The sequence below is a fragment of the Malania oleifera genome, chromosome 9, assembly GCF_029873635.1.
Source record: "Malania oleifera isolate guangnan ecotype guangnan chromosome 9, ASM2987363v1, whole genome shotgun sequence".
Lineage (NCBI taxonomy): Eukaryota > Viridiplantae > Streptophyta > Magnoliopsida > Santalales > Ximeniaceae > Malania > Malania oleifera.
In genome coordinates, this window is record NC_080425.1 from 88,672,307 (window position 1) to 88,696,266 (window position 23,960).

Below are 23,960 nucleotides of genomic sequence, written 5' to 3' on the forward strand. Positions count from 1 at the left end.
GTGTTCCCTCGTGCTCCCGGTTCACTCTCTCTCCTTCCAACTCATAGGATCTCGTGTTTCTACCGCTTAAAAAAGCTAGGGTTTCGAGTTTTTGGTCTGTTTCGGTTTCTTTTCTGAATCAGGTAAGGGGATTAAATTAAGTCAGTTTTTTTAAAGAGATTGAATCATTTAAAATGTTTTCAGTGTAAGTATATTTATGTTTTCTGTTGTTGCTTTGAAAACCGACCCCTTCAAAAGAATTGTTTTCAAACCTAGGATATATGTTATGCTATTTTAAGTAAAAACGAACGGTGGGAAGCTTGGTTATATTTTTATACCACATATACTATGTTTTCTTGGTTGCCTACAGGCTATGTTTAAAGCACTGAAAATTGTGTGGCATGTGAAGGATATGTATGTACTATTTTATAATTGAAATGGTGAATGTTTGTGAAATACATGAACTGTCCATGAAAAACACAGGGATTCATTATGACAGCCGCAAGGGCTGGGATTTGATATAGCGACTATGAACTGAGTTTTATATGACGGTCGCGAGGGCAAGGATTATGGTTAAGGTTGTGAGGGCTAGGATTATGTTTAACATGACGGCCGAGGGCTGAGAGTTATCAAATGACAAGCTTTATATGAAATAATTTGAAATACAGTTTTTATTACTTAAATTGCACGATATGCTTTAGGAACCCCAAGGACCAGTTATGTTATGAGCACGGTACCATTGCTAGGGATTATGTATGCGGCCATATGCGCCCACACTGTTCTAGATAGCAGTGTAGGGTGGTTTCAGCCGATTAGCCTCAATAGAGGGTGTACCTTCCCTGGAAGCCCGAACTTTTAGGATGTGGTAGGGCAATCGGAACCACGCAAGCAAGTTGCAGATGCCTGTGTAGTTGGAGTTAGATGCAAATGTATATTTGACTTTATTGGGTTTATCACCCTAGGGTTAACCTAGCCGTCGGGCGGCACAACCCGTAATGAGGGTTAAGCATGTCGTTTAGTCCCAGGGATCATCTTTTATGCATATCTATAGATTTATGTAAATAATGTTACGTAATTACTGAACTATTTATATCAGGAAAATGAGACAAGCATTTTTAACGGTGAAAAGTTAAGTACAATGTAACATGGTTATTTTCGGTTATATGAAGGATATATGTTTTCTATAAACACTAAATTCATACTGACCACACACTAATATTAACTTAATCTTCCTTACTCAGAAGTGTCTCACCCTAATATACAAATCATCTTTTCAGGAAATATCAGGAATAGTGCTTAGCAGGATAAGGGGTGGAAGCTAGAATAGTCTCGTTTGTGAGTATCTGTATGAGCTCAGGTGTATGTAAATTATGTTGTAAGTCTTTGAACTTGTATTATGGTTATATGGACTGAGCTAGTTGTCCTTTTTGATTGGGTTGTAATATGGATGTTTGGAAACGTTTTTGTATAAAACTTAGAACTTTGGTAATATATGTTTGGAGAATGTTCCATTATTTTTGTTGCATTTATTATGATGAATTTGGTATCGGGTACATAGACATCACTAAAGTAGCACCCTAGGCGCACGTGGCGGGTCAGGGCGTCACTGGATACCCCTCTCCCTTAGTGTCTTTCCACTTCTGTCGTTCAAGAACATCGCCTAATTCTTTTGAATCCTGACCCAATTTTTCCCCACTAACCCATTATGTTACGACCATTGAACAAACTTGGTTAATGAACATGGTTTATGCACTGCTAATGTAGCGGCTTGTCGAGCATTTGACAAACTCACACTATCCATTTCAAATGGGATTTGTCCCGTGGGCACACGTTGCTGAGATGAGAATGTTTATAATGGATGAATGGTATATTGTTAAAAGATAAATTAAAAAATAAACATATTTGTAATAAATTAGGGGTAATTTTTTTAAAAGATAAGATAAGAAAGAAACGATTTAGATGATTTAGACACTTGCAACATAGACTACACAATGTACTAGTGAAAAAGAGTGATTTAATTAAATTTGAGAGGCACTAGAAGTGGTAAGAGTATACTTAAAATAATTTAAAATGAGATAATAAGTAAAGATTTAATAGTTGTGAAATTTTCAAAGGAAATTGTTTATGATCACATAAATTGGTGAATAAGGATTCAAATAATTAATCTGACCTAATGAAGCTATTGTTGTTGTATATATATATACACGATATATATATATATATATATATATATATATATATATGTGTGTGTGTGTGTGTGTGTGTGTGTGTGTCTGTATAGGTAGAAGATTAGCATCCTATATCAGGAGGAGAAAAAAGAAAAGGCAAAGCAAACATTACAATGCTTATAACAATTTATATCGTGTTCAACTTTCTAAAATTTTACTAAATTATTTATCATTTAAAATTTAAATTGTAACAATTTCAACTGTGAAGTTTTATTTTAAGTAAATTCAATTATTATTTAAGAATCTCATAGTCGAAATCAAAACTTTAATTTTAAATAAATTTGCAATTCATACATTCAATTTAAATTTAGCATTTTGTTTATTCAATCAACCACTTTTTTGAATGATAGAAGTGTTATTAGATCGTTTACTATCTCATTCTAAATTATTTTAGTTAAATCTCTATCTTTTCTTTTTACAACTAATGACCACTAACTTACTACTTTTTAATGGTGTATTATTTGTTATTTTATCTTTATTGCTAAAAGATTTCATTAAAAGTTAAAATTGAATTTCAATTTCATGCTTAAGAGTTTAAAGTTTAAATATTTACATTTTTATTTAAAATTGAGTTAACTTGATAATTTAGATCAATAAGGTGGATTTCTAGATTACATAAAAGTTAAAGTTCGTGTTTCAATTTAATTTTATGGAAATATATGATAAAATCATCATTAGCTTAGCACGTGATGCATGTAATGTCATTGCTAAATTTAGATTACATAAATTTAAATAAAATATAAAATTATATAAAATTTAATGGAAAAAATAGGTTATTAAAATTTTAAAATTAAAGTAAATTGTGCAATTTAAAATTTAAATTACCAAAAATGGAATGGAAGGTTGAAAAGTTGAAGATAGTGAGAAGCAACAGTTCCACACGGATCCATTCCATGGCATAGCAGACGCGAATCGATCAGCATCGGCCATCCCTAAGCAACCCTCACCTTCCTCCCTCCTTCCTTCTCACTTCAATTCTCCCAAACCTCTCTCTTCTCTCTCCACTCCAGTCCAGTCCCTCTCTACCCCATAGAATCTCTCTCTCTCTGTCTCTCTCTCTCTCTAAAACTCCATCATCGCCATTAGCACCACCAATGGTGACCCAGCAATTCCTGAACAGCGTGCTCTCCCAGCGAGGCCCCTCGGCCCTCCCCTACTCGGAAGACGTCAAATGGCTCATCCGCCAACACATCCTCTCCCTTAACCAAGCCTTCCCCTCTCTCCACCCAGAGACCGCCACCTTCACCCACAACGACGGTCGCTCCGTCAACCTCCTCCGCGCCGATGGCACCATCCCCATGCCCTTCCACGGAGTCACCTACAACATCCCCGTCGTCATCTGGCTCATGGAGTCCTACCCCCGTCACCCTCCCTGCGTCTATGTCAATCCCACTCGCGACATGATCATCAAGCGCCCTCACTCCCACGTCAACCCCTCCGGCCTCGTCTCCATCCCCTACCTCCACAATTGGGTCTATCCCAGCTCCAATCTCGTCGATCTCGCCACCGAGCTCAGCCGCATGTTCAGCCGCGACCCCCCGCTCTACTCTCGCCGCCCCAACACTAATCCTAACCCTAACCCTAATCCGCCTTCCAATCACCCCGGCGCATATCCCAATCCGAGCCCCAACCCAACTGGGTATTCCTCCGTTTCGTCGAATTCGATGAATTCGGCGGCGATCCCGCCAAGGGTGTATCCTCCGTCGCCGTACGGGGCCTCCGGCGGGGCGAGGATTCCACCGCCGTCGCCGCAGCGGCAGACGGAGGATCCAAACGAGGTGTACAAGAGGAACGCGATAAACAAGCTTGTGGAGACGCTGCACGGTGATATCATGGGATTGAGGAAGACGAGAGAGGCTGAAATGGAAGGGCTTTTTAATGTGCAGGCAGCACTCAGGCAGAGGGAAGAACAGCTTGGGAAAGGGTTGAGAGAGATGCTGGATGAGAAGGAGGGGCTAGAACAGCAATTGCAAATGGTTTTGATGAACAGCGATGTTTTGGAGGTGTGGCTGAGGGAGAATGAGGGGAAGATGACTACTATGGGGAGTTCAGATGTGGTTGACGATGCGTTCGAGCCTTGCGATGCTCTTTCTAAACAAATGCTTGATTGTACTGCATCGGATTTAGCTATAGAGGATGTAATTTACTCATTGGACAAGGCAGTACAGGAGGGTTCCATACCCTTCGATCAGTATTTGAAGAATGTAAGGTTGTTGTCCCGGGAGCAGTTCTTCCACCGTGCTACATCTGCAAAAGTTAGGGCTGCACAGATGCAGGCTCAGGTTGCTAGTATGGCTGCTAGGGCATCATACGTTTCATGAAAAAAAGTCCATGACTTGGTCTGCTACGGTGGATTTTCTGCCATGGCTGAAGTCAAGTCAGTATTGTTACCATGATCCCTTTCAATACTGCTAAAGATAATATAGTTTAGGGTTAGTTCTTTTGTGAAGATATGTTGGTGTTAATTTTTTTCCTTTTTTGATTTGTATTGATAAGAGAAAAAAACATTGATTTTGTTGCCATAACACTTGTAATTGCCTAATAATTTATGTGCCAAAGCTTGTTTTTGTTTCTAGCTCTTAAACTATGAATTTGAGATGTGGTCAGAGCTGCAGTGATTCCCTGTGGCAATTCTTGAGCTTAATATATATTGAGAAGTAGAGTACGCTCTGTATGTTTCTGTAGAATACTTTTGGTGTCAAAACATATGTTATCATAAAATAAATCGTATAATTCATAAATTGTAGTTTACCCGTATGGTATTTTCACCAACAGTGTAAATAGTAATTAGTTCAGCAAGTTGTCCTTTAAGAAGGAAAGCTCTTCAGTTCTCAATGTTTGTTTTTCTAGAAAACCATATGCTTGCTCTTGTGAATGCTGTTGACACTTGTTTTGTAATTTAATGACCCTGTGTTTTTCATCTCTCTGTTTAGCCAGGATTATCCCATTTAGCTTTATCCCATAACACTAGTCCCTTCTCCCTCTGCCCCACAAGGATTGTCTTCCTTTTATTGTAGCTGTATCCATAATGCCCCTTCATTGTAAAGTCAAAAGTATGGAGTTATTTTATTTATTTTTTGGAATACTTCTTTTATTTCTCTTGGAATACTTCTTGTTGTATTTCTCAGCATTTTTTTTTAAAATTTTTTATTTTTATACATAGAGCATCAATCCATGGAAGGGTTGCTTGGCAAAATAAGCTAGATAAGAAAGTTATCAATGCATCATTTTCAGCTTGCTAAAGTTTGCTCTTATTTTTGTGAGTGTGTTTTTTATTGTGTTTTTTGTTTTGTTTTGTTTTTTGTTTTTTAGGTGTCGTAGTGTGGGTAAGAGGGAAGGGGGTTGCTTACAAATGTCCTAAGGGCACTCATTTGGATGCTGTTTTCCAAAACATTCTAACATTTGATGCAGTAATTGACCTTGGAGGCGATTTGAATTGCTAGACAGGTGGCAGCTAAGATGTTGGTCAATTAAAAGTTTATACTTTTAAAAAATTTATTCCACATAAAAGTAGTGGGAGATAGGGTAGAAATTGTGGGAGGATTTGTGAGAAAGTGGAATTTAATGCAATTAATCAAGCATTAGAATTATGGGTATTTTTTTGAAATGAATGTGGGAACACCAGAGAGAGAGAGAGAGAGCTTGCTTGCTTGCGTGCATCTCTGTTTGTGTACTTTGTACATACACTGGCAGGGCCATTTTTGTTCTGCACTGCCAATGTCCACTATGGCACTATTCATATCTTGTTTGCCCTCACTTCAGCTTTTAATGAGGGTCAATAGAGTTGTGAAAGGGGAGGGATTGGAGGAACCGTAGTCCAAAAACCATGGTCTTAGTTAAGGTTACCATGGTTAATGTTAATAAGTGGCTCAATTCTCTCATAGAAGGTCAATGTTGCACAATTACTATTAGCTTACTCTGGCAAGGGCTGATTGGCTGGCCAGAGTGTTCACTCATTTCTCGGGAGCTTTTGTTTTTGGCATTATCCTTCAGATAGGCGGGAATTTTTTATACTACTTAAAAATGTGAGCTGGTTGTTGCCTTGGCAGTTTTTCCATTGAGCTGTCTGCGCAAGTCGGGGCTGGACATTTTCAGGCCAGGCTGCTAGCATGAGTGCTAGGGCATCAAGTGTTTTGAGAAATTTTATGATTTGGTGTATCTTGCTACAAATTTTGTGGGTGTCTGTCAATGCATGTTTGAAGATAGGGTTTTTTGGGGTGAATTTCTGTTTATATATATATTTGTGTGTGTGTGTGTGTATATATATTGAAATCTGTCAATGTGTGTGTGTGTGTGTGTATTTTTGTTATTGTATTTTAATTGTCCTATAATATGTCAATATGTTAAAACATATATACTTGTCCAATAATCCATGCATTCAAATTGAACCTTATTTTTATTAGTTGAAGAGATGGTTTTAAAAACTTATATTTGGTCCTGGATTTCACATGTGAACTTTTTATGCAGTCATAGCTGCAGTACTTTCCTGTTTGATTATTCTTGAACTCACCAGGTGTCAGGTACTGGAAGTACCAAGGGTACCTGCCTCGAGTTTCAGACAAAATTTTGATGTCAAACATGTTTTATCACAAAAAATGTTACAAGTTTGTTTGCTAATTCCAGTTAGAATGTAAACAGCGATATTGTTGGTAATTTATGTTTGACAACCTAATTTTTTTTTAGTTCTTAAAGTTATTCTCTTTTCTTACTAATCAAGGTGTTTTTTCTTCTAATTGATGTTGACTGTTATTGTATTACTTCATGACTACAAGAATATTGTCTTAAACTATGATGCTGATTTATGGGCATGCTTATCCTGTTTCTTTTGCTTTTATATGTTCAAGTAATGATTGTGATTTCTCTTTGTTTTTCATTTTTGAATTGATGTTGTCTCACTATCCCACTAGGATTGTCCTCCTATAAGTTTGGTCTTATAATTCGTTTCCATTTATTTTCTTTGGTGGTGGTAGTTGTCGACTTAAAGAAGCTGAAGTCCTGTAAGTACTTTGGTTGTGTCCAAATGGATGCTGGATGAGTGAATTGTCTTGATGGCCTTTGATAGTTTAGATACATGCTACAGTTGACCGTGGTTTTGACACAGAGCTGAAAATAGAGGAGTGTGTAGATGGTGGGAAAGATTCATTTGAAGTCACTGATAAAATGATGTCTTTTGTCAAACTGGAATATCTGAATGATCAGATGTATTCATTTTACCTGAGAGGCTAGTTTTTTTTTTTTTTTATATAATTTGAATCACTAAATTAGATGCATGTTGAATCAAGAAGATACAATCTCCAAATTGATGCAGGAGTCAGCTATGAAAAGAAATATTGTACCAAATAGAAACCTTAGATTTTAATAGCTTACATTTATTTGTTTGTATGAGTTTAGAGAACTCAAAAAGCACAAAATAGAACAATTTTTACCCTGGGCTGTTGGCAAATCAGAGTGCCATATATCCTAGGTTTATACTGTACCTGTCCTTGTTTTTCTTTGTTTTACTTGCTGGTTGGAGATACTTGGTATCCAATTATTCTTGGTGGAACTGAAATGGATGAATTGGTGTTTAATTGAAAAAAGTAATCTGGAAGGTGCACTAGCTGTGTGGTCTCTGGGTATACTAGAGAGAGAAGAAATGAGCATTTGGTGAGTGTAGAAACTATTTTTTGTAACGTTGTTTCCTAGATATGCCAAAGGTTGAGTTGTTATGAGAGCGTTCTGTAAATAGCTAGAACTTTGCAGTGGTTAAGTTTGAGATTGGAATACCTACTAACATCATGAGTAGTCTTGGGAGATGCCAAAAGATCCTAAAACGAGTACTAACTAGCCAAGCGATTACGTTTGATGAAAATTAGATGTGATTTACAGCTAGATGAACCGGGTTGCTCTTGTGTTTTCATTTTAGTTCATCCCTTTTAATGCTGCTTTTGGGAGCATGAATTTCGGACTTGGGCGGATTTGGATAATTTTCAATATAATTTTATTATATCTTATTCAAGCCTAATACCAATTCAAAACTAAAATCTCTCCAAACATAGGTAAATTTGGATTTGTGTTAAATTTGGAGAAGATATAATATATAATTGTATTGAAATTTGTTCAAATTTATCCAATTTCAAATTCAAGATCCGGAACCTATGCTCTCAAAAGAGGTTTTTATAGGAAGATGATGAAAGGAAGGGATACTAAGAAGACTGTTGTGAAGATTTTCACTTTTGCAGTTATTTATTTGTTTTTTAATAAGTTTTAGTGGTTAATCAATGAACCCACGTTACTTTGGAGGGCTTATCACATCCATTTCCAGCCCTTGTTTAAATTTCTATTGAAAGCCCAGCAGAGGGCCATAGATTTAGCAGGAGATTTTTTTTTTTTAAATGAACAGGGAGGATTATTACTGACAGTACATAAAGCTTTTGGAGCTTCTGTGGCTGTTCTTATTTGAATCTTTCTTATTTGGTTGGAATGGCAGCTTGACTGCCCTTCTTAAGGTTTAAAATATTCAGTCTTATCTCTCTCTCTCTCTCTCTCTCTCTACAATAGTGATTGGGTCTTCCTTGATACGTGTCTTTTATGTCAAAAACTTAGCTCAGTTAAAACTATTTTCCATTTAGAATGGTGGGTGGATGGGTGGGTATGTCTTGGCTTCTTACTTTGAATAGTTCCTAGTTACTTCAATGAATGGATGTGTGTGAAATATGAAGCCTTCATAGAATGGGAGCAGTTGCGTTTAATGTTCATATGCCAACCTACTAGTAATACTTGTACTATATATCTCTGATTACTATGTTTCTCTGATGTTCCGCCTGATGGTTACATCTGGGAATTGTTAGGGCTAGCACTTCATATAGTATGGACCATATCCTATCGGCCTTAGTGGTCTTATCAATTATGATGCGACAAAATGCCGTCTTCTTTTAAAAAATAAAAGTTTCATATAAAGATACTATAGTCTCAAATGTGCTTCTTTCTGCCAAAAAGTAGAAATAAACATGTCATCAGTCATGCTCAATTCTGTTCTTACTGTGTCGCAAACCCTTTGGAGGGGAATGAAGAAACATTACTAAATGCAAACTCTACTCTCATTTACTAAGGTTTCCTTAAGACAAAAAGATTTTGCTTGGGCGACAGGAGAATTAAAAAAGAGGTCATTTTCTTTTCAATCATTGATTTGTTATATGCCATTTAATTTTATTTTCATAATATTCTTTAATTTCCAAATGAATTTAGATAAAAATAAATTTTACAACTCATAAGTTCATGATAAAAAAAAGACTCAAGCCCCATGGAGAATTATCCAATGCATTTTTCACCCCCCCCCCCCCCACAAAGAATGCAATTTGAAAACGTTTAGATACTGTTTGGTTTAACTTTCCAAAATTCATCTTATTCTTACATAAAATAAAATAAAAACTATAATTTTGAAAAATGAAACCAAATGATATAGGAAATTCAGTGAGTGCAATTTTAGAAAAGAAAACCCAACCCGGGGCATCTGCAAAGCGTGAAACTAATGTAAAGGGAGCTATAGGAAACGGAGAAACCAAATCATTTGCCAGAAAGCACAAGATGCATTTTTTGATTGGTAAATCAGAAACAACCATACACAGGGCCATCCCAACATCACATATGTAGACTTCTCCCCTGTTTCATAACTTCCATTCACCCACTTTACAGAGAAGATGTAACAAACTGCCTGGGCACCCTGAATATGTCTTTCCCAGCAAAAGGAGATGTCCACTCATGCGTGCCAGAAGGTGCTTCCATCGCCATTCCATCCTGCAACTCTGAGATGCATATGCCATTCGTACCAGCCAAGCTGGCACCAGAATTGTTCTTTAAAAATGACGAGAGCCCCAACCACAACCCATTTGACTTGGACGATGACGAGTTCGCTTCCAAAGTCCAATCTATGCTTGTGTAGTCACACTCTGGCATTGAGCCTCCTGTGTTCCAATCCACTGGAGAAGATGAGCCCGAAGTTCCCATTGAACCCCAACCAGAAAATAGTCCAAGTGAGGGTGGAACAGCAAGTGAAGGTGAAGATGAACCCATACGGCTCCAAGAACTCTCCAGCCCGGACACTGTAAAATCCACATGGCCGGAGAAAAAATGCTGCTGTTTGTTACAAGCTTGATGGTAGTATTGCTGCAAGCTCAGGTTTTCCTGGCTGACGCTTACCCTGCTCTGATTCTGTGGTAAATTTCCATTGGACTTCGCAATTTCAAAACCTGGGAAATTACTTGGATACCATCCAGTTGTTTCTGGAGGAGAGGCATCTACGGTTGAAACATGTTTCTGCATTGCATTTATGGGTTGTGGACGATGCATCATAATTGCTGGCTCCCTGACTGAACTTTGAGGAATATATCTCCCATCGTTTCCAACAATACCACCATAACGAGGCTCCATCTTTGCTGATGGAGGAGCTACTTGCATAGGTGATGCCAGTGAATATGAAACAGAAGGGCTTGATGCCGTAGGGGGCCATCTCTTCTCCATCAGCTTCTGTTGATTCATCTTCAATGACTGCATGTTTCTGTTCCCAGGGTCAAGAGGATTCAACATCGATGCTCCTGCCTTGGTAGGGTTAAAATCTCTTTCATTCATTCTTTGCTGCATTGTGACAGGAGCAATATGTTTTTCCTGTGGTCTCATCAGGTTACTGGAAATGGGAATTTCTTGTGGCTTCGGTGGAGTGGGTGGTTGCTCCTGCTTCTGTGCTCTCAGAGTCTCTTCTGCCTTCTCAAGATCACCTTCACTGGCAATAATAGCTTTTTCAACCTCCTGCTTCGAGCACTTGTGCTTCACTTCCATAACTGCAATTTGAGCAAGCTCTTCACTTACATCAATTTTCAGATTGCTCCCATTCCCAAGATTAGTGTCCTTGCTCTGAGTTGCTTCTTCACTTACATCAAAAAGCCAGGCAACTGATTCCTCCAACTTGCCCTCATTCAATATTAGAGCCAAGGTTGCCCGCTCAGAAGAGAACCCCATTGCAACAAGCTGCTGAGAGAGTGCTTCCAATTTTCTAGACATTAGGTACCCACAGCAACGCTCATGCAATTCCTGTGCTCGCCTCTCCTTTTGACGCTGGTGTTTCCTCTCATTCTTCTGACGGATCTTCTCTCGTTTGTCATTGTCACAACCAGGTACTGTTTCTTGCTTAGGAACTGTGCCGGTTGTCTTCTCTTTTGGGTCTTCAGACTCACCAGAGCAGCTGCCATTATTGGAAGCCGAATCATAATCAGTTACTGTTCCATGTGAGCTACCAGAATTCTCATTTCTGTCATCTATATTTCGAAAACGACTGCTGTTGTGCATTGTTGGAGAAGAACCAACTGGAGCTGTATCCAGAGAATGGAAAGTACCAGAAATAGGATTGTAAGCACTTGCTGGACTGCCACTCCCTGTGTTGCCTGCTCCAGAAGGTTTGGAAGAAACCTTCTGCCTGGACTTGGACTTGGATTTTGATGCTGGAGACATTTTTAGATTTCAATCTGCTAATTCAGACCTGCAAAAAACAAAGAGCTGAATCCCCACTTCTTAATGAATAGTACCTAAGAGTTCAAATTAATACAAGGGGCCATCTAGATAATATAAAAAAATATCAAACAGGATTTCATAGGAAAAGCTATTCTTTAAAAAGATAATAACGTAAGAAAGAAATCACCACATGCTGTCTCACATAATGTCACAATAAGAGTTCTCAAGTTATGGACTAGATCACATCCCGTCAAGGAGAGATGATTGTGTTCGGGGAGAAAAGAGAAAACTAATGGGGTTACCTTAATTAAGATGCAAATTCATAAAGGGAAGTTCATAATGTACATAACAGTTCAGACTTCACTATTTATACCCCAAACTCCTGGATGCGGGATGAGAAACAATTCATTCATCCTCAATTTGAACTAGGAATAGGAAAAATATCATTGTAGGAATTTTAATTACTGGTACTCATTAAACATGTATAAAGATTTTACAAAATCATTGATAAAGGTGCCAGATAATTTTCACCAACAGACCAGAATATGGAATAATTCAACAGAAAATAGCACAAGAAGGATCATAAGGGAGCAGCAGCAGTCCAATCTCTTGCACATTGTCCAATTATAAAAGCATAGGGGCAAACAGCAGTCCAATGACTAAGAACAGCGAATAGCATAAATACCCAGAGGAAAGAAAATTATACATTACCCTTTCAAAGGCATGCAAACATTTGTAAATGTCCAAAAAAATAAACAGCAGCTCTTGCAAAAATAATGCCAAAGCCTATCACATCAGTTACTCATCTATAGATATAATATTAGCCAATAAGAAAATATATAGCCACAATGTTGGCAACAAATATGCAATAAAAAAAAATGAAAATATGCTGCTAATTGTCTCAATTCATGGAATTACAGAACTTGATTTAATTGCAACTTGTTAATAGAAATTCCATTGTAAATCAACATTAATCTGATTGTCAATAGTCACTCATGCTTACTAGATGAATTTGAAAATAACAGCCATTCTTTTTGGAAGCTATTTAACACAATATTGCATTAGAATTCACATGATTAGAGGAATGAAAAAAACTGAAAATTTACAAAAAAAAAAGCAACCCATAATATATAAATTCGAGCAATATGCGATGTATCCAAAAGCATGCATCACAAGAAATTGACAGTGATGAATGGTACTAGCATAAAGTAAAATAAATAGCAAAGCCTAATCCAAAAAATCAAATACAAATAGTAAGAAAAATCAAATGCTGTTCCCTTCTTTTTAAAAGTTAGATTTGTTCATTTAAAATCACAAACTCAGTATTTTTTTTTTAAATACTAGTGAAAACCCATGAAAATTTAGATTTTATTACAGTCACAAATTCAATTTCCTTTTCATCTAAATGATGAGTTTAATTTAACAGGATATCAAGCAATCATGGCAATATATTGATCAATAAACAGAGAAAAAAATTAAAAGTAATGTACATATTTGGACTTCTGAAGAAACATAACAGTATTTATTTAATAAATAGATTCCTCAACAAATGGTGTTAAATTTTGCAGGGATCAAACACCAGTTCAATGTATTGATTTAAACACACAGGAATAAGTTAAAAAGCAATGAGAAAACAGAGGAAACATTTGGTGTTAATTAAAAGATACATTCATTATTTATGTAACATAGTAGCATACAATATGATGTTTTAAAATAAATATTAGCACATGGATATTTACGGATTTCAAAAAAGAAAATTTTGTAAACCATTTATGCATGGATTTATGATATACAAGAGGAAATTACAAATGGAACTGATCGCTGACTATCTGCATGATTTAAACTGGATCTAGGCTTCTACAATATGGTTTCAAGTTAACAAATATGACTGCAATTACATCATTGAAAATCATTGCTTAAAATATTATCAGACAGCAGTTTAAACACAGGCAAAATTACAGTAAGAAATTATCATTTCATCCATAACATGTTTAAGAGACCAACTAAGAGAACAACCATCGCAAACACTTGCATGCAAGTGATCCAATCACTCGCAACCACACTCTCGATGCGTTGCATGGAGTGCTGTCAGCAACTCATTCTGCTACAGTTGTGACTTGAAAAAAATCTTATTTTTATGCACAAAAAACAACCATTCTAATTAAATACAATGCTTTTCTAAATTGACTCAAATTCATATTCATCAATTAAATAAAAGGGTTTTCTTCTCCATTCAAAATTTTAATTGATAAAGAAGCTTAGTTTAGTTAGCTCCCAAAAGTTTTCCAACACGATGCCGCTAAAATGCTGGCTGAATTTTTTTTTTTTTTGGAAAAAATCAAATACTTGAATTTCAGGTTTACCCACAAAATTTAATTGGAAGAAAAAGGAGAATTCCAGACTTTCTACAACCGATATAAGAAATAGGTTAAAAAAAAAAAAAAACAAGACTCAATGAGCATTAAGCGGTCATATCGTTTCTATCAAATAACCCTGGCAATTTACTAGGAACAAAAAGTTTGACAAGATCTAAAATACATAAATATATATTTAAAACAGGCAACCATATCTTGTTTGATGAAATAAAATCACAATCATTGTCCTCCAATGTAACGGCATAAAAGATGGAAATGAAATTTATTCGCCAATGTTGTACGCCAATCGAAATGCAAATTCAAGCTCGCGCCACAATTCCAATTCCATCAAATCCAAATCAAACAAATCATGTCGCATTGCATGCAAGCAACAAGGAAAACACAGAGGAAACCATAGAAGCCCCAAATTCCAAGCTGATCGCACAATCTGATGATTAAAAAAAGTAAATCCACGAACCCGACATTCTCATTCTCTACAAGAACACAAGCATGAACATACCACGCAACGGCACGAATTCAACAACAACAACCTCCTCGGCTAGATCTCTGTCTCAAACCCTCAAATCACGAATACGGGATCACACAAAACCCTCACCAATAGAATAACGTCGCAACGCGTCGCTAAATACGAACGCAGGGAGCCAAGGGGGGGGGGGGGGGGTAACAGATCTAGGGGAGAAACAACGGAATCACAGCTCACCAGTGAGGATGAAACGACGGAGAGGTAACCGACGAACCAAACGGAACCGAAGAAGCTCCCCAATCTCGGTGGCGCCGCGCACCGCACGTTGATTTGTTGTGGTTTGGTGTTGGTGTTTTTTGTTTTGTGTTGTTTGGTTTCTATGTTTTCGTTGTTTTTCCCGTTTCGGGAGGTGTCCTATGGAAGGAGAGGGAAAGCAAGAGGTGATTAGCTGTGGGTGGGGGAGGGAGCGGACGCGAAGCTAAAATTAGGGCGGAATTAAACTGGGGAGGCGAAGTCCGGTGGGAGATTTTGATTTTGTCTAAATAGAGAAAATCGGATAGAGGCAGTTAGGGCGGGCGGGCGGAAGGCTTAGACCGCGTGCGGCGGGAACTCGGCCCAACGGTAAAGCTGTTGAGATCCTGTGTGTCCATAATCAACTAGGTCTATCAATTTATTTTGTTTATTTTTAAAATATTCTATTAGTTTTAATGGAATTTAATACAAATCCAAATCGAGACTTCTCCAAACATAGGCAGATTGTATTTGAAATCTTGGAGTTCGGATTACAAATTTAAATTTGTATACGATTGAAATTGTATTGCATTTTATTCAAATTCTAAGAAACCTTTAAAACTATGTTAGACCAATGGTTAAATATTATGTAGAAAAACATTAGATGAATACATTAGAATTTTTTTATGTAAAGTTTAATTAGCTTGTGTTGAGAAGTTTGGAGTCGGGTTTGCGATTTAGATTATATATTTTTTGAATAAAATATGATAAAATATAATAAATTTTATCTTGATTTATACATATTCAAATTTAAGACTTGAAATTTATAACTCTAAATATAAGATTATATAATTATTATCATAGATATATATAAGTAATAGTATATATGAGTCATTCATGTAGCGATGCTTTTGGCATGTTTAGAATTGTGAATATTTTTTTGGGGATGTGAATTGATTACTAAATGATTAAGAGGAGTTCATTAGTGAAGAAATAATGTCTTCTCAATTTAACAATTTTAATTACATAATGTTAACTAATAAAATTAATTTTTGATTCATTTAATTGGTTTAGAATTGAGAGGTCAAATTATTAGTACAATTATGTGCAAACTTACATCTGTGTTATATTGTCTTAAATAATTCTCAATAAAGCAATGATGTAAACATGAGAACGTAACTTTTTTCATTTGTTTGTAACGTGTGCTTATATTGTGAACTCATTGATGATTCTTATTTTTTTTTTCCAGGAAATCGTCGACGGTTTCCTGCGGGGACAGAGTCCATAAGTTAAGCTGTTATGTTTTCTTTTCATTTCTAATTCACCCATTCTCTCTCTAAAAGCTAGTGTCACGCCCTAAACTCGACAATGGGCCCCAAGGTGTGATTGATAACCTAACATGTCTTTGTATCATACAAACATCCATGATATTACACAAAATGAGGGTCCAACCCCATAGGGCTCGCAGATACCCTCTACACAATCACATACACATGATATGCGCAACGAAATAATTTAACCTATTACATTCATTCATACCATACCAGAGTCTAAGTTCCAAAGAATTCCAAAACATAACCCCGGGTGTCTACATAACCCAGAATGACTCCCCGGTTACAGTTCAGTACTTACACAAGTACTTTTACCATGCTAACCAAAAACCACGCTCCTAATTCGCTAGAACACTAGGTTCAGCTACCTGAAGGACCTAAAACACATTTGTATGATTGGGGTGAGACACTTCTCAGTAAGGGCGAATCAAGTTATATCAGTGTGTGCATATGAGTGTTATTTCAACACCAAAGCATAACATTTCACAATTCCAGTATATTCACAAACACTTGTCCACATCGGTAATTAAACCGGATTACAACACTTGTCCACATCAGAATTAAACCAGATGTCTCAACTCATTGGTATTAAACCAGATGTCTCAACTCATCAGAATTAAAACCGGATTTGAGACCCAAAAAATTTAACTTGATGTCTTGGCTCATTGGTAGCGAATCGGATGCCACAACTCGTGGGTAATTAAACCAGATGCTAACCACATAGTAACAAACCATCACATAGAACCTTGATATTCAACCGACATTAGTTTTTCACAGTTTCCTGAAAATAGTTTGAAACCATAGTTCCTATATCTCATTTCACAAATTCACAACTCAACACATTTCAATATACCAGCTCATGCCACACTTATTTGGGTACATAAATAGTCACATAACATTTGATCCAAGGATACAATATAACATAAATAAAGGTACGGTCATATCTATACTATAATTTATTCAAATATATGATTTTCCAACAAAAACTGAGATGATACCTGAAACCCCAATTTTCCTAAAAACTGTAAACTCGAAAATCCCGTAATTTCACTTGGTAGAATTTCCCAAATAAGTATTCAAAACGTACATATCATTGTAAACCACAATTTTACCGATTCAGATTTAAAAAATAACTGATATAAACAAAATCTCCTTACCTTTTCCCAAAAACCAAAACACGAACCTAAACGATCCAAAACAGTGACACGGGATCCCCAAAACCTAAAAACCGAAGAGTACAATTGTAAGAACCCGAACCATGAGATGTGGGTTTATATGTAAAAGAGGGATATAAAATGGAATTCTGCAGACTTCGTCAATGAAGTCATAATTCGTCGACGAAGGTAGAAGGCTTTTCGTCGACTAAATTCAGAGGTTCGTCGACGAAGAATAGCCGAGAGATTTGGAAAATTTAAATATCAGGGTTCGTCGACGAAATCCCAGTCTCGTCAACGAAATCCCTGAAGACTTCGTCGACAAAGACACCAATTCGTCGACGAAGCCACTCAGGTCAAAGGCTTATAAAAGATATTTTTGGGTTTCTTCATTGCTAAGTTTTGGAAATCCTCTCTCTCTCTCTCTCTCTCTCTCTCTCTCTCTCTCTCTCTCTCTCTCTCTCTCTCTTTGATTGCTTCACCGTTTGTTGCTGGAATCATAAATCCGAAATTACTGCGAGGATCAGTGAAGGATTCTCTACGTTTCTAGCGGATCGGAATCTCATTTCAAGCGATTTCAGGTTTTGGGCTAAAATCAAGGTAAGACTTGATTTTCATTTCTAATTCGATATATATGTAGTAGTACGGATTGTAAGTATGTATTGTACTGTAGTTTGTAGATTTCGGAGTCTCAGTTCGTAGTTTTGAGGACCGTAGAGTTCGTAGTTGGATTTCGAGTTAAGGTAAGGGGATTCTGTTTATATCAGTTCATTTTCGAAATCAGGATCAAGCTTGTAGGCTACGATCATATGTATGTTTTGGCTACTTATTTGGGAAAATCTATTGGGTAAAAATGCAGGATTTTCGGGTTATAGTTTTCGAGAAAATTGGGGATTTCGGGTATCATCTCTACTTTGTTTGGAAAAACACTTGTATTGTTTAAACTATATTATTAAGGTGATCGAAATCCATATTAGCATAAATTGTATACTTGAAATTGTAAATGATATGATTTGTCGTAAACCAAATAAGTGTGGTATGTATGGTTGTATGAAATTGTTCTAGGTATTTGTAAAACAGCTATGTGGCGGCTAATTACCGTACGCTGAAATGTATAGGAACGTGAGTTCCAAAATAATTCCAGGGAATTGTAAAATAGCCAGGTATCAGATAGTTACTGTGGCGAGAGTATCCGACTCTATATCCGAGGGTGTGAAATATCACCAGTATGTTTTGGCTGGTCACCGAAGGGTGTGATCTACACCGTATGTAGTAATGGATTCACAGTGGGCCTAGGTCATCGCAGTGTAGTTTTACATGTGGCAATGTAATCGGGGTGAGACTAGGTGACCTTGTGTAGTTATGTATGTAGCAATGGATTCACTATTAGACCTGAGTCGTAGATCTTCGTAGTTGCATATGTAGTAATGTAATCGCTGTGAGACCAGGTAACCTTGTGTAGTTGCGTATGAAGCAATGGATTCACTATTAGGCCTTGATCGTCACAGCGTAGTTGCGTATGTAGCAATGTAATCGCTGTGAGACGAGGTGACCTTGTGTAGTTGCGAACTAATGTGACGACACTGACCGTATGTATGTATGTATGTATTTGAGTATCGTATGAACTGGAATGGTTTTTGTGAAAATACTAGAACTGTATGGAACTGTATGGAATTGTCTTGAAACTGTACGAATTGTTTCAAATTGTATCGTATGTATAGTGTTATGAAGTATGTAAATGACACTGGTATGCCATACACTGATATAACTTGCTTTCTCCCTTACTGAGAGGTGTCTCACCCCGAATATATACAAATGTTTTTCAGGTCCTTCGGGTAGCCGAAACTAGCATCCTAACATCCGTAAGCGAGGGGTGTTGTTTAGCTACTACTAGTGCCTGATAGGTGTGAGTTTTTGTAACCGGGTTGTCATGATGGGTTTTGTAGACGCCCGTAGTATCTATGGTATTCATAGGGATGTTTACCCTAGTATGTATAGACTCTGGTATGATACTTTTTATGTATGAAAGATCGTATTTCGCTGCGTATTATGGATGAGTATAGATGGTTGTATGTATCTATGTGGGCATCCGTTGACCCCACGGGGTTGGACCCTCTTTGTATGTTGTATCATGTATGTTTTAATTGATACAGAGACATGCTAGGTTACTAAATTCACCCCTGTGTCCCATTTCCGGGTTCGGGGCGTGATAGCTTGGTATCAGAGCTAACTAGGTTGTTAGGTCTTGTAGACTTGGTTAAGAGTATTGATGTGTACATGCCGGAGTATAGGATGTAGGAAATGGGTAGTGTTGGTCGAGGGTTGTTCTGTTGCTAGATCGAGATGTGTCGGCGGTATTCTGTGTTTTTCTTGGAATGATGATTCCAGTAAAGGCAGGACAGACCATTGATGGATTCGTGTCGGTGTGACGGGACAGGCTTAGACCTGTGAGAGTGATAGTTGACATGGTTAGGACTATGATTGTGTTAACTGTGTACGATATATGAATTCTAACTGATTCCTATTCTGTTTTCAGAATGGAGCCCAAGGATAATAACTTGGAGAGTGGTTCCGAGGAGACGGCAGGTGATGAGTCTCCCTCTGTGTCTCGTGGGTTCGCGAGGCAGGTGATCCGAAAGATTGGATGAGTGTTAGGAGACGCGAGAGTTCTCCTATTGATACGGGGTGTACCATCGAGAGGTTCACACGCATGCACCCTCTGACATTTATGGGAAGACCTGATCCGATAGTGGCGGAGGACTAGATTGAGAAGACCAAGAGGATTTTGGGAGTCCTCCACTGCACTGAGAAGCAGAAGGTCTTGTACACTACCTTCCAGTTGATTGGGGAGGCAGGGCGATGGTGGACAGCAGTGAGCCTGCTTGAGAGGCAGAGAGCTGGTCCATCTGATATGACGTGGAGCCGCTTCAAGGAGGTATTCTTCGAGAGATACTTTCTGGCCTCCACTCGGGATGCGAAGGCTGATGAGTTTTCGGGCCTGACGCAGGGAGCTTTGATGGTGCAGAGGTATGCTTCCAAGTATATCGAGTTATCACGATTCGCGCCGTACTTGGTTCCAAATAAGCACGAGAAGTCTTGGAGGTTTGAGAAGGGTTTGAGGAAAGACATTCGCTGTCTTGTAGGTATGCTATAGATCCGTGAATTCTCTGTCCTGGTGGATAAAGCCACCATAGTTGAGACTGACTTTCAGGGAGATGAGGTAGTGCAGATTCAGGGGAAGAGGCCAATATCTTCTGGTCCTCAAAGTGGTCCTCGGCAGGGACAGTGGAAGAAGAACAAGAATTACAACTCTGGTTACCAGCAGTACACTGAGCTACCGGGTTTTCAGGGGGTTCAATCCTCCGCACCGTGCGCTAAGTATTATAAATGGTACGATGGTGAATGTCAGCCATTTTGGGGTATCTGCTTCAACTGTGGCAAGTTAGGCCACATGGCGAAGAGCTGTCAGGAACAGAGGAGGATTATGCCTACACAGAGTCAGAACCGTGGGAGTAATCAGATGCCTCGGGGAAGCCACTAGGCAACCACGGCTCCAGCAAGGGTATATTCACTTACTCCAGCAGATGCGGAGCACGCTGGGAATGTGGTGACAGGTACCATGTTATTGCTTTCGAATAGAGTTTTTGTTTTATTTGATTCAGGGGCAACCCATTCGTTTATATCTGCTAGTTTTGTGAAGTTGTGTGAGGCAAAAATTGTGTGATGAATGAGATGTTGTCTGTGACTACATCGACTGGGAGTGTAACGATTTGTAGTAAGATGTTAGGAAACTGCCCAGTTATGATTCAAGAGAGACTGCAACCAGCAAATCTTGTAGTATACGACATGTCGAGTTTCGATGTCATATTGGGAATGGATTGGTTGTTCTCTAGCTATGCGGTGATTGATTGTCGTAAAAAGATAGTAGTGTTCAGACCTCCTGGGAAACAGGAGTATGAGTTTGTGGGATTGTGTGTGCGTTCAACGCCACACATTTTATCGGCATTACAGGCGAGGAGGTTACTCTTGGATGGGTGTCAGGGGTACCTAACTTGTGTGCAGGAACCGTCACGGAATGAGTTGAGGCTTGAGGACATTCGGGTGGTCAGCAAGTTTTCGGATGTGTTTCCAGATGATTTACCCGATTTACCTTCGGATCATGAGGTTGAATTTGTGATAAAGTTGTTGCCCGGTAAGGCACCGATCTCTAAAGCTCCGTACCGAATGGCTCCGGCAGAACTTCAAGAGTTGAAGGAGTAGTTGCTGGAAGTACTAGATAGGGGATTCATTTGACCTAGTGTTTTGCCTTGGGGAGCTTTAGTATTGTTTGTGAAGAAGAAGGACGGGTCGATGCGTATGTGTATTGACTACCGTGAGATTAACAAAGTGACGATAAAGAATCGTTACCCTTTGCCTCGTATAGATGATCTCTTTGACTAGTTGTAGGGGACGCGGGTCTTTTCGAAGATCGATTTGCGGTCAGGATATCATCAGGTGAGGGTTAGAGCGGAGGATGTAGCAAAAACTGCTTTTCGAACCAGATACGGCCACTATAAGTTCTTGGTTATGCCGTTCGGGTTGACCAATGCTCTGATAGTATTTATGGATCTGGTGAATAGGGTGTTTCATGAGTACCTAGATCGATTTGTGGTGGTATTCATTGACGACATTTTGGTGTACTCGAGGAGTACGAAAGAGCACGTGGAACATTTGAGGTTAGTGTTACAGATTCTGCGGGAGAAGAAGCTATATGCTAAGCTGAAGAAATGTGAATTCTAGTTGAGTCAGATTGCGTTCTTAGGCCATGTGGTTACTGGGGATGGTATATCAGTTGATCCTAGCAAGATTGAAGCTGTGGTCGACTGGGTAAGGTAGAAGAATGTGCAGGAGGTTCGGAGTTTTCTGGGACTGACGGGTTACTATCGTCGGTTCGTAGAGGGATTCTCTAAGCTATCTGGACCTTTGACATGATTGACCAGGAAGGGAGTCCAGTTTAAGTGGACCAGTGATTGCGAGCAGTGCTTTCAGGAGTTGAAGCACTAGCTGGTTATTGCTCCAGTATTGACCATTCCTTTGGGGGATGGTGAGTTTGTGATTTATAGCGACACGTCCCTAAAGGGTTTGGGATGTGTGCTTATGCAGCAGGGTAAGGTAGTGGCGTATGCTTCTCGGTAACTTAAGGAGTATGAGAAGAATTACCCTACGCATGACCTAGAGTTAGCTGCTGTTGTTTATGCCTTGAAGATCTGGCGGCACCATTTGTACGGTGTTCAGTGTGAGATTTTCACTGATCAAAAAAGCCTCAGGTACTTTTTCACACAGAAGAAGCTGAATATGAGACAGAGGTGGTGGCTAGAATTGATTAAGGACTACGATTGCACGATTAGCTACCATCCAGGGAAAGCTAACGTGGTAGCTGATGCGTTGAGTCGGAAGTCAAAACATGCAGTAGTATCTGCAGTTGTAGCTCAACATTATGTTAGGAGGGATCTGGAAAGCCTTGGCGTGGAGATGGTGTCCGGTGATCATCAGGATTTTATTGTTAGCTTGGCAATCCAATCGACTTTGTTTGAGCGTATTAAAGCCACGCAGGCTAGTGATGCGAAGTTAGTTGAAATTGTGAAGAAAGTGCAGTAGGGTTTGAATGCGGATTTTAACATCTCTGACAGAGGGTGCATTGAGGTCTGGGACCAGGTTGTGTATTCCAAATGATGATAAGATCAGAAGGACGATTCTGGAGGAAGCTTATCGTTCTCTGTATATGGTACATCCGGGTAGTACGAAGATGTATCGGGATTTGTGCATATCCTTATGGTGGAGTGGTATGAAGAGGGATATTGTCCGGTTTGTGGAGCAGTGTCTGACGTGTCAGCAAGTAAAAGCTGAACATCATAGGCCGGTAGGGCCGTTGCAGCCTTTGCCTATTTCAGTATGGAAATGGGAGCATATTTCCATGGACTTTGTTACCGGACTAGCGATAGCACTTCACGGGCAGAATGCTATTTGGGTAATTGTGGATAGATTGACAAAATTTGCTCACTTTATACCGATGAAGGTTAGTTATCCTCTGAGTAGGCTAGCTGGTATGTACGTGCATGAGATTGTGAGAATGTACGGAGTACCGGTGTCCATTGTTTTAGATCGGGATCTGAGGTTCACTTCTCAATTTTGGAAGAGCTTGCAGGTAGCACTGGGGACAAAGCTTACTTTCAGTACAGCGTTCCACCCCCAGACTGATGGATAGTTGGAGAGGACGATACAAATCTTGGAGGATATTTTATGGGCTTGTCTATTGGACTTCGGTGGTAATTGGATTTAGTTTCTGCCACTAGTGGAGTTTTCCTATAACAATAGCTTCCGGGCTAGTATAGGGATGGTACCGTTCAAGGCTTTGTATGGTCTGAGGTGTCGATCTCCTTTGTATTGGGATGAGGTCGGTGAACGTCAGGTTTTAGGACCTGAACTTGTGCAGCAGGCATCTGAGAAAGTAGGTTTGATCCGGGAGAGGATTAGATCGGGTCAGAGTCGGCAGAAGAGTTACGCGGATGTTCGCCGCCGTGAGTTGGAGTTCGCGGTAGGGGGTAAAGTATTCCTTAGAATCACTCCGATGAAGGGAGTGATGAGATTCGGAAGAAAGGGCAAGTTGAGCCTGAGGTTTATTGGACCATTCGAGGTACTTGAGTGAGTGGGTCTGGTGGCCTACAGAGTTGCCTTAC

General features: G+C 38.8%; 2 protein-coding genes across 3 annotated transcripts; one reads left to right on the top strand and one right to left on the bottom strand.

Moving 5' to 3' along the window:
- The first annotated feature begins 3,049 nt into the window (after positions 1 to 3,049).
- LOC131163629 (protein ELC-like) lies at positions 3,050 to 4,782 on the top strand. Its single transcript, XM_058120249.1, has one exon. It carries the CDS (start codon positions 3,302 to 3,304, stop codon positions 4,526 to 4,528), a length of 1,227 nt encoding a protein of 408 aa, XP_057976232.1. The 5' UTR covers positions 3,050 to 3,301; the 3' UTR covers positions 4,529 to 4,782.
- Positions 4,783 to 9,755: 4,973 nt separating this feature from the next.
- LOC131163620 (uncharacterized) lies at positions 9,756 to 15,039 on the bottom strand. 2 transcript variants are annotated; one of them, XM_058120235.1, is made up of 2 exons: positions 14,766 to 15,039; positions 9,756 to 11,718 (listed from the first exon to the last, which is right to left on the bottom strand). In XM_058120235.1, the coding sequence occupies exon 2, from the start codon at positions 11,688 to 11,690 to the stop codon at positions 9,876 to 9,878; it is 1,815 nt and encodes a 604-aa protein (XP_057976218.1). In that variant the 5' UTR covers positions 11,691 to 11,718; positions 14,766 to 15,039; the 3' UTR covers positions 9,756 to 9,875. The 2 variants fall into 2 exon arrangements, with proteins under 2 accessions (XP_057976218.1, XP_057976219.1); XM_058120236.1 differs by having other exon boundaries at positions 14,565 to 15,007.
- Between the last annotated feature and the right edge of the window lie 8,921 nt (positions 15,040 to 23,960).

Excerpts from the sequence above, each read along its gene's own strand:
- LOC131163629 (XM_058120249.1), top strand. The coding sequence starts at position 3,302 with ATGGTGACCCAGCAATTCCTGAACAGCGTGCTCTCCCAGCGAGGCCCC.
- LOC131163620 (XM_058120235.1), bottom strand. The coding sequence starts at position 11,690 with ATGTCTCCAGCATCAAAATCCAAGTCCAAGTCCAGGCAGAAGGTTTCT.